The sequence below is a fragment of the Monopterus albus genome, unplaced genomic scaffold (assembly GCF_001952655.1).
Source record: "Monopterus albus unplaced genomic scaffold, M_albus_1.0 scaffold83.1, whole genome shotgun sequence".
In the NCBI taxonomy this organism is placed as follows: domain Eukaryota; kingdom Metazoa; phylum Chordata; class Actinopteri; order Synbranchiformes; family Synbranchidae; genus Monopterus; species Monopterus albus.
In genome coordinates, this window is record NW_018127963.1 from 115,509 (window position 1) to 126,283 (window position 10,775).

A 10,775-nucleotide genomic window follows, 5' to 3' on the forward strand; every position below is an offset into this window, starting at 1 on the left:
AACAGTTTAACCAGTTGAGTTTTTTTTTTTTTTTGAGGGGGTGGCTTTTCAGGGTCTTTATGTGAATTTGCACAAAATGGTTCATGGCCATTTTCATAATGAAAAATACTGCTGATGCAAATGTTAGATGTTATTTCCCTTAAGGTAGAAATAGACTTCATCTCTTAGTTTTCTTAAAATCAGTTTAACTTTCATTTCATGTTTGTTGCTTCTTTTGCACAATAGCACTAAATGAATAGCATACTCATGTATTTGGGTGCATTTTAATGTGATCTGCTGTAATATTTTTCATGAATCCAAGCAATAAAAGGGCAGAATTGGTGATAATAGGTCTTGACTTTGTAGATTTGTGTAAAAAAAGATTAAACACTGCTGGGAAAAAAAGTCAATATTTAAAAAGCCCAAGAGCATCCTGTAACACAAACCAAATAAGATACTGTAACTAAAGGATTGTAACTGTGTACTAGATAGGGTAATGAACAAAGCAGTTTTGTGTTCCTAGAACTTTCACAACATTAACTATGTGGCTGTGAAGTTGGAGAGGTTTGGCTCTTGCCCAGCCAGGCCACATCCTGTGGAGCGCAGCCAGCAGCAGCAGCAGCAGCAGCTCAGCTTCATTTCCTATTGTTATGACAGGAACCAGAACACTGTCAGATCCTCACAACCATGCTTTTGCTAAGATTCATCTGAAATCTTATAGAAAAACCAAAGCCTGGATCTACAGCAAGTTGAGTCACAAACATGTTGGGGAGTGCAAATTGTGTCTCTTGGCCAGAGCAGGAAACTGAAGCCCAGCAGAGGGCAGTGTGAGGCAAGTTTTTCTCCAAAAGGGGTGTGACAGAGATGGAAAATGTTGGATTGCCTGTCATTTTGACTCCTAGAATCTGGAGTGACCCCTCTGGCTGAATGTGCACAATTAAATCAGCTGGATTATAAAACAAAAATAACTTCCTCTACTGTAATGATCTTCATTAGTTTCTTATTTTGACCCGTTTCTAATGCATTGACTGCACCCTATTGAAACTGTTATCCTCACCTGACCAACTTTTCTATAAAGACAATAGGATTCATTATCTAAGGGAACTGGTCCTTTCATAGTGCAAAGAAGCTTTTCATGACAGAGCTTACAGAGGCCAAGTGTTGGGGTAATTACTGCCCATTTATAACCCTTTAGGCTCGTTGTGCTGTTAGGCTCAGGAATCTAGTCACAAGCAATGACAAAAGGGGGGAAAAGGAACACAAAGACAATTTACTTGTCACACACCAGCATTGACAGCGATGAAAATCAGCTCTGAAAGGTTTCACTGACCACATGAACAGTCATGGAGTTCAAAAGGGTTTAAGCAAAATGATTTTGACTGGCCAAAACGCAGCTTTAGAAATAACCTAAAGACCCTCTGTAGGCTTCATTGTCACATTATGAGACTTTGTTTCAGTGGACTACGTGATTACTGACAGCCATTCAGCAATGGCTGGGTGGTAGAGGGGTGACTCATCACACACACTAGCTGCACACTGACATTGTTGACCAGGTAAGTGTGCTCTAACCTAATAAGAGGAGTGCACACTTACAGGGAGATTTGTAGTTGGCAGACTGTTCGACTATCAGGAACAGTACATTAGAGTAGTATGATGGGCATACTGTAGCCCCCAGGTTGCGAACCACTGTGTCCCTTGTCCCTTTTCATATCTGGCCAACCTGCAGAGGTTTCCTCTGCCACAAAGGCTCTCGCATGCTTCCCAGGATTTCCTCTCCCAGGTCTGGCAGCTGTAGAGTACAGCACCCCCTGGCTCCCCTGCAGGGATTACTAAGTGGAGAGTGATCTGCTGAGACTAAAGGAAGGAGCGGTAACAGCCAAAGGAGAGATGTCAATCTAATGTTAGCTGTTGCCGTCTACCATAAGCTCATCTTCTACAACACAAAACAGCACTGTGTGGCATTTTGTCTTCATGTATTCACTGTGTGATTTGTATCATATGTTAACTTCAATCAGAAGTCTTGTATCTACAGAATCAGTAACAAACCTTCATTACTCTAAAAAGTTATGTATGAATCAGCAAAACATGAATAAAATAAAACAATCCACACATTTGGATAAGTTATTGTAAAATTATATTAACAAGCAATCTTTCCTCAATTTGAAATAAAAAAATATCAGCAAATAAAGGCAACATAGGGCAGATGTGTATAATGCGTAGTTCACAGAAAAAAAAAAACATTCTCATCACATTTACAAGACTGCTGCTAAGTTTATAATGATGCCTACTAGAATCATTTTAGAAAGCTTTGACTAAATCGGAATAACTGGGGCAATATATGTAGTCAAAGATTGTATCAAAATATAAAAAAAAAAAAGTGTGGGGCGCCAAGGGAAAGAAGGATGGAGGGGTGCTAGGTCAAGAGGGATGACCATTGACAGGAGGGAAGTATGACCAACAGAGTGAACGTTTGAGCAATTAAAATGGGCAGCTCATTCATAGCCATTTCATCATCATCAGCTAATCTGGAAACAACACAGAAGGCTACGACGATGGAGAGCACAGAGTGTTAAGCACAGGCAGATAAGAGATATACACCACATCTTAAAGCAGGTGTCCACATAGAGAAGAGCAGCACTAGGTAGTATGTTGTACACAGATTCTCAGCATTCATGCACTCACTTCTAATGTCAAAGTCTGCTTTATCCTTGACAGGACGGAACAGCACAGAGTGCAGAGTAGCACGTCCATCAACAATAAAAGACTGCAATTGATCAAATGGGATCAATCTGACATTTTAAGAACCATCTGAGCACTCACATACCGTGAAAGGTCATCACAATAAAAGCTGTATTCTTTCACAGCTTCTCCCTTTTAAAACCTCTTTAAATCAAAGAGTGAGCATTGGGAAGAATAGTACGTTATTTATAAAGGTGGCCATAGAGTAAAAGGCAGATTGCGAGTCCCATGTCAACTGACTTTTGTGACACAGTATGCATGGCGCTATGTAAAATGACAAGACAAAGGCTTACCAAGCTCACAATGCATATGCACTCTCCAGTGTTTTAAGTGACAAAAGTGGAGACACTTCCTGCACATCTTGCACCACAAAGCAATAATTAAAAAGTACAAGAGGTAAACCTTTTTTTTCCTCTCTTCGCACTAGAACTGAGGGGGTTGAGGATACAGGAGCTCTGTGAAGAACAGAAAACATGTCATGAATGCATTTCAGTAGCTGGTTTTGTCACACTTGGGGCTGTGATAAATGGAGAAATTGTCCTTCATTTTGAGCAAGGAGCAGTAGTCGCCGGCCATTTTGATTTTTCTCAGACCAGCACTCTGGCGTTAGTGTGGAACCAAAATGGCGCCTGTCCCTGATTCGGTGCTGATGTGTTTGGCCGTGTTCTGTAGTGAGTTCAGATCCTCAGAATGATGGCAAATAATGTCGGGTGGGGTGGGGGAGTGGGGGGTCACACACTCATCGTCATGGTTGGCGAGTACTGTGGAGGCACAGAGAAGGGAAGATTAAAACATGCACACATACCTTTTCCCCACCGAGTTACCCTTGGTCAAATGCCCAGCTTGCTCTCCACAGGGCTACTGTAGTCAGTGATGCTAATACGCCGTGTCTGGGGCTTCACTGTGCAGTCAAACAGCACTCTGCCACTGGCTTCATCAAAGTAGCATTACAGTCACCAACAGTATGATGTTAGCTGAGGAGAGGAAATGGCAAGAAAGGAGACTTACGTTCTCACTCTGAAAGGAGTGGAGGAAGTTTCCACTCAGCTCCCCATCATCCCTCGGGGTCCCAGGAGGATTGCTAATGCCACTTAAATTGTTTGGGGAATTCTGGAAACAAAGAGTGTGCAATGTTTTTTTTTTTTTGAACGTTTAACATTTACCCTAAAATGCATAGATTTCTTTGCATGATAATATTTACCTTGTTCATTCCATCCATATCACCCGAGCCTAAGAATGAAGCAATAGGAAAAACAATGAAAAAATGTTTGTATGTATTTTTATTTATTTTTTTTATCTGTTGCCCTCTACTGAAGTATCATGTGACACAGTAGACAAAAGTATCCTCTGAAATCAATGAATGCATAAGAATGCAACACAAACATTTCTCTGTCGTCTTATTACATGTTTTGTAGTGGTGTTACCTAGAGACCCATTCATGTGGTGTGGTTCCATCCCAGCCATGGCTCCCAGGGGTCCGTCAGAGCCCGGGCCCATAGGGAACTGGTGGAGAAACAAGATGGCATGGACTCACTTATTACAACTCATGTGCAACTGGAAAGTCCTGAATAACAAGTGACCAGAAGAACCATGCATTTAAGTCCTTCTGCCAGTTGAAAAAGCATGGTTCTGCTCATTTCAGCTTCAAGAGGCCTGACTGCAAAAGCAGACTACGGTATTGAATAACTAACAGACAAACAAAACCAGTGTAACAAGTGCATTTGTGTGTGTGCTGATCTGTGAAAGCTACCAGAGCATTCATCCTGCAGTGTATCCAACTGAGAATGATACAATACAATTGTGGTGTTTGCTAAAGGTGAAAGCCTTTCTTAATGACCAGTTCAACTTACAACTCACTATAGTATATGCCTCAGTCATTATATTATTTGTCAGCCACTTTAAAAGTGTCCCCCCCGAGTCTGACTCTGATGTTTCTGCTGAAACAGGTTTCTTGATACAGGACAATACTGAAATTGAGTTGTGGGCTTGGCGCAAAAAAGAATATACAGTATGTAGTCAGGTAGTTAGTGAACAATAAAAATAACTTTGTAGAAAGAGCTGTCTTTAAATTTATGCTAACTGTACTAACAGTGCCTCTGCTTAACTCAGTGATCACAACATCCATGCTTATTTCACAATAAAGTCACAAACAAGGAACTTGCATTATTTCGGTTTCCGGGTCCAGTGTTGATCATGGTGTACAAATTGTCACCAGAGTTGTTTGAGTCTGGAAAAGATGCAATCATACATAGAATTGGTACTGGATAATGCATGGAGAAGGTGGTGATTAACAGCACAGGTCAGGGAAGCACTAACCTGCAGGGCTGGGCATGATGGGAGTTCCTGGGGGTCCTCCTCCTCCAGAAGCCCCCTTTGGAGAAGCAGTCACAAAATAAAGATATGTCACAAATGCACACATAAAAACAAATGAAGATGTTATTTCCTATACTATAGTGTCTGTAGTATGTATGAGTTGAGACATCAGGACATGTTCTCACCCCATATGCACCAGGAGAGGGTGATGAGTAAGGCATCTGAAACCAAAAACAAACATTACAGACCAGAAATGGGAGCGAAAGCCATTGTCTATACCTCAAAATGTCATCAGTCCATCATTTGATCATCCTAACACCATTATGGCTGTCTGTCCAACAGTCGGTGGAAACCGTGACACATAATACTACAATTACATCCTAGACTAGAACCTTGGTGGAACATTTAGACCTCCTCCGCTCTGAGAGGAAATCTGTCTGCAATCTGAACCAGCATTTCTCTGGGTATATGTGTGTGTGTACATTATTACTCACAGAATTGGCATTGTTGGGATTGGGCCATGGTCGGCCGGTCCCTGGGCCCCTAGATGGTAAATGCAATAGAAGCTGTAGTTCAGTGTTGCATTTTGGTTGAAATACTTGTAAGAGAATATAAATTACAAATGCAAAACAGGCTCACATGTTCACTCCTGGCATACCAGGACCCATGGTATTGTGTGGAGGCCTCATCCCACCACCAAAGTTCTGAAAAGGCAACCAAAAATCATAAATCATCTGGGAGGATTTAAACCACATGATACAGTAATGGAAGAAACCTTTTATAAATAAGGCCGAGCACAGCTCGCTCATAAATGCAGTGCTCATATGTACTAAGTGAAGGAGCAGCCTACCTGAGGGCCAGGCCCCATAGGTCCCATACCTCGAGGGCCGCTCATTCTCTGCATTGGCCCTAGATTAGGGTGGCCTAGAGGGATAACAGGAAACAGGCAGTTTATATGAAGAGAGAAGGCAGGAAATAACATCTGATGTAGATGTAGTAGGTAGTTAAAGGGTATACAGCACACACCTTGTGGTCGTGTGGGGTCCATGCTGGGCAGCATGGGATGAGGACCTGGTACTCCTCCTGGAGGCTAAAACAAAAAGGGCCAATGAAAGTGAAGTTTTACATACATGCTATGTATTTTGCATCCATGCTGTGTATGTGTTTACACTCTACCTGACTAGCCATCCTGATAGGTGGACCTCTTGGGCCTCCCGCAAAGCGAGGCGACATGAAGGACTACAACACAAATACAATTGCTCCATAAGTAAGAAATAAAGAAGTGATGTACATCTCTCCAAATATTGTATTGTTCTAATGTCTCATTAGCATGTTTGTGACTACTGACAGCAGCATAAAGCATTAAGCTGGGACGAATACCAAAGCATGAAGCATCAGCAATAAGAACCAGCATTCCCAAATGACCGCAGATAGCAAAACAGAGAAAGACAAAGAGAGAGTCAAAAACAGAGAAAGAGAGGGAGGGAGCATTACCTGACTATGAGGCCCCATCATACTGTTAGGGGGAGGAGGCTGAGGGTGAGGAGAGCCCTGGGGACCAGGAGGACCCTGTGGCATCGCATAAAATGAAAAAGCAAACAGGAAAGTAAGAGGGAGGGGAGGTTGAAAGAGAGAGGAAAAAAGAGAGAACAAGAAACAGGTGACATAGAGGGGCAAAGAGAGAAGCAGGGTTACTGCAGGGCAAAGGACAGTTGGAGTGCAAGGAACCAAAGTGTGTTGCAAAAAAAAAAAAAAGTGAAAATGTACAAAAATAGGATGTTCATTTTCATGTACCAAACGCAGTGAGAGAGAAAGAGTGAGCAGAGAAGAGCAAGCAAATGACTTAGCCTTGTATGAGAGAAAAGAGACAGAGATGGAGAGGATGTGTACTCTTTTGCCTGTCAGTCAAGACATTAAGAAGCCTGCTGCATGCAGCATGTTATCAGTGCTAATTTCCCTGAATTAACAGCATCAATTAAGCTCTATGCAATTAGCTTTATAACAACACTAAACACCGGCACTGTGTCACTAATGTTGCTGATCTGACAGAGAGTGAGGGGGTCTAATTGAGCCTCCTCCTAGATACTGGTATGGAAAGTATGAGTGTGTGTACGTTCATACATCAATGTCAAAATGTCTTTCCTCATATTAACATGATCACATAATGAGCCGCAGCTTTGTGGCTTCTAGATCATAATAAACTGATGATTTGGTCTAGTGGAGGCAGAGCAGCTCTGCAATTTTCTGTCACCTCTTGGAGGCTGTTCCACACACTTGCCTGTCAAGAGTTTATCCTCGTAAGATATTGATTTACAATAGGTGCTGCACCTTTCGATTTGGCCATTAGGAAAAATGGCCGGGCCACGCCTGCCTGTTTACAGCACTGGCAGGGCCCAGGCAGACAGAATGTCTATGATGTTTACTACAAGTTCACTGAGCAGAGTGGAGCAAAACACAAAGCAGTAGAGGAGGCCTATAGCTCCAGAATATACACAAATCCTGACATTTCCCAGAGCTTGTTGACATAATTTATCGAGTGAAAGCAGTCATTGTATGACAGTATAATCACAGATGGTATCAGTGTAGTGATGGACTGACCTGGAAAAAGCCAGGTGGCATGGGTCCTCCTGGCATGCCTTCACCGGGGGGCATACCTCCCATCACAGGGCTGGGGGCTGCTGCTGCACTCTAAGATGGAAAAACAGAACAGCAGCATTTCAAACTATTACTCACTGTTCTGCACAATGTAAGTAAACTGGTAATATTTTTTAGATTTGTCCCAACTCAAACAACAGTAGTCAAAGTGCAGACAACAACCTTCAACATGAAGGTGAAAATCCTGTTAGACATTTATTTTGTCCTTCTTGGCACAGCTGGCCACCAGAGGAGCACGTGAGGAATCCACTGAATCTCTTGGGGTACTATCAAAGTATCTTATAAGCACCATAGTCTCCCTCACTTGCATCTTTTCCTAGTGTCTTAGTCCCACCCAAGATGTGAGGAAAAAAATAAATGGAAAACGTGTGAGGAAAGAGGACTCAAGGAAACACGTTATTAACGACTTCTTTTCTCCTATTCCTTCATCTGAAGCATCCAATCACCAATTTCCAATAGAGGGGTGCACTGGTTCATAAAAGTCTTCTGCAAAGTATGGTCACTCATGGCTCCTCCAGCAGCCTCCTCAATCCTCAATCCTCAGAGCTGATATGAGACTAGAAACAGCCTCAGTCAACCAGAATGACTTCTGGGTCGACTGAGGCTGATCATACCAGAGACTTTGGATGTACCTTTGGGCTAACTCGGTGAAGCAAGCTATAGCTACTATTTACTGTCTATATGAATTAGTTATCCCTGTAAAGCCCAACATATCAAAAAATAGCCAGAACATTCTAATTTTTTGCAACTGAGATGTTTATTAAACCTTTTAACAAAATCCAAAATAAAATTCATGATTGGAAATTCAAGATCCATGATTTTTATTTGCCATATATGCATAGACAGACAGTCCAGGCATATAGGACTAGAGGTGCCATATTATTTAGATTATTTCTTTTGTATCACATTTGATACATGGGGCATTTTTGGTAATTTTTTTTTTGCTCAGAAACCTCACGTATCAAATATGATATAAATGGTTTTATAGGGTTAACATGCATTATTATGCTACCAGACTTCATGGCTCTCATTCAGATTTGAAGTAAATTTCATGTAATTGTTGTTTAAATTTCCTTTAAAGACTCATCTGAAAAGAGAATGAAAGACCATACCAACATCTTCCAGCAGACCTGCATCATTTGTGGGTCCCAGTATGAAAGGGGCATTAATGGAGTTCTTACTGAGGCTTCTAAGCCCTGCTGATCCAGAATCTAGTGGATCAGATAAGTATTAGTGGGATTCACTGAGTCAGTGGTTCCAAAGTGCTGCTGCACAGCAGGAGCTCGCTGGGCCGATTTCCTGCTCAAACCGCAGCCCTAATTCACTAATGTGCCATTTGCTTCGGTCACACACTCCTAATTGACTGAGTTTTTCTTCCCTGTAGCTGAAGCAATCTGAGATGAGCTAATGTCTTCAGAGCTGTGGGGTTTACCTTCCAAAGAACAGCTACAGAAGGAGAGAGGCCTCTCCCCTTCAGTTTCTTAACCCGTAGCTCACTCACACAGTAGTGTAAACGTACACAAAAAAAGCGCACACACACACACACCACTGGTCAATAACCAGTACACTCCCTGGTATCGACTGCACCTTTCCTAATTATATCTGCTCAGGTTGCCACTGCAGGGCCTCTGTGAAATACCTCAGCAGAGAGAGAAGTGAGGCCACGTCTCATCAGGCGCCAATGACACAGTCAGCACAAACCTATTGTTGCTAGAGAAGAGGTTCAAAAGGTGGATCCAAAGAAACAGAAAGATTCAAAAGAAGCAGCTTTATTTTATTGTCATTGTAACATTGTGACACATACAACAAAATTCTGCTTGGAGCCGAGGGCCCCGGGCCACTGTGTGCATACGCGCCGCCATCATGGGCAACTTGGGGGCTCAGTCTTGCCCAAGGACACTTCGACATGTGGACTGCAGGCACCGAGACTCGAACCTTCAACCTTCCGATTGGGAGACGGCTGCTCTACCCACCACACCACACCACTGTCACCCCCCAACAGTTAAGCATGCATCTTAACTGAGTGAGCAGATGAGCATTAAGCAACATCTGGGCTTTTCTTAAACAATCTAAAAAAAAAAGCTGTATACAAAAGAAGATTTGTGGAGTTCTCGAGCCTTTACAGTTCAGCACTGTCTATACGTCCTCACCAATCTTGACCAGTTACCCAACCCATTCAAGTAGAAATGTTTCAAGCAGAAATCTGTAGCACAACCTAAGGCTCAGACCAGAAAAGCATTTTTTACAGGCCTTTTCCACTAAAGGGACCTACCAAACCCTAATGGAATGTGAACCCACTGTCCCAGGTACTGTTTTGTTTCCACTGCCCTCAGCCTGCTTTGGAGACAAGTTCCCAGAGATAAATTTTGGCACCACTCAGGACCAACTCAAGTTCCAGGAAGTGGGTGGGTGCTCGCAAGGCTGTCACCCATGACTGGGTAAACAGTAGCATCGTCACGTCTCATGTATTATACTCACTAGTTTACATACACTCACGCTAGTTTAGAACAGGGACTTCAGCAAGTTGACTGTGGGCAAATCAGCAAAAACTGTCTTCTGGTTGTTCAACTGCTGTTTGGTAAGATGCTCATATGGGTCTCCATTATTGGCAGATTTTGTTGCAGGCATGATTAAGGAGTACTGCACTCTATGCTCCTTTGTGTGTGAACAGTGACCAACACAGGGAAGGTACAGTGGGAAAAGCAAAGCTAACAGAACACATCAGCCCTTCAATGTTCTGCAGACATACAGGTATGGGAAGCTCCAGGTTACGGCTTGTTAAGTTCCTGTGAAACACCTTTAGGCAAATAACATGTGTGTGTATATATATACAGTGCCTTGCGAAAGTATTCGGCCCCCTTGAACTTTGCGACCTTTTGCCACATTTCAGGCTTCAAACATAAAGATATAAAACTGTAATTTTTTGGGAAGAATCAACAACAAGTGGGACACAATCATGAAGTAGAACGAAATTTATTGGATATTTCAAACGTTTTTAACAAATAAAAAACAGAAAAATTGGGCGTGCAAAATTATTCAGCCCCCTTAAGTTAATACTTTGTAGCGCCACCTTTTGCTGCGATTACAGC

General features: G+C 42.4%; 1 protein-coding gene across 2 annotated transcripts in view; it reads right to left on the bottom strand.

Annotated features, from left to right (window-relative positions):
• Positions 1 to 2,111: 2,111 nt before the first annotated feature.
• Positions 2,112 to 10,775, bottom strand: part of ssbp3b (single stranded DNA binding protein 3b) — a 16,808-nt gene continuing 8,144 nt past the window's right edge. The window contains exons 5-18 of one of the 2 annotated variants that reach the window (XM_020607006.1): positions 7,630 to 7,719; positions 6,526 to 6,600; positions 6,208 to 6,270; positions 6,058 to 6,121; positions 5,882 to 5,955; positions 5,671 to 5,735; positions 5,526 to 5,574; positions 5,217 to 5,252; positions 5,035 to 5,089; positions 4,881 to 4,945; positions 4,143 to 4,221; positions 3,920 to 3,948; positions 3,727 to 3,828; positions 2,112 to 3,479 (exon numbers count right to left, since the gene is read on the bottom strand). In XM_020607006.1, the coding sequence (XP_020462662.1) occupies positions 3,450 to 3,479; positions 3,727 to 3,828; positions 3,920 to 3,948; positions 4,143 to 4,221; positions 4,881 to 4,945; positions 5,035 to 5,089; positions 5,217 to 5,252; positions 5,526 to 5,574; positions 5,671 to 5,735; positions 5,882 to 5,955; positions 6,058 to 6,121; positions 6,208 to 6,270; positions 6,526 to 6,600; positions 7,630 to 7,719 (876 nt within the window). In that variant the 3' untranslated portion in view covers positions 2,112 to 3,449. The remainder of the gene's footprint in view (positions 3,480 to 3,726; positions 3,829 to 3,919; positions 3,949 to 4,142; positions 4,222 to 4,880; positions 4,946 to 5,034; positions 5,090 to 5,216; positions 5,253 to 5,525; positions 5,575 to 5,670; positions 5,736 to 5,881; positions 5,956 to 6,057; positions 6,122 to 6,207; positions 6,271 to 6,525; positions 6,601 to 7,629; positions 7,720 to 10,775) is intronic. The other variant, XM_020607007.1, reaches the window with a different exon arrangement.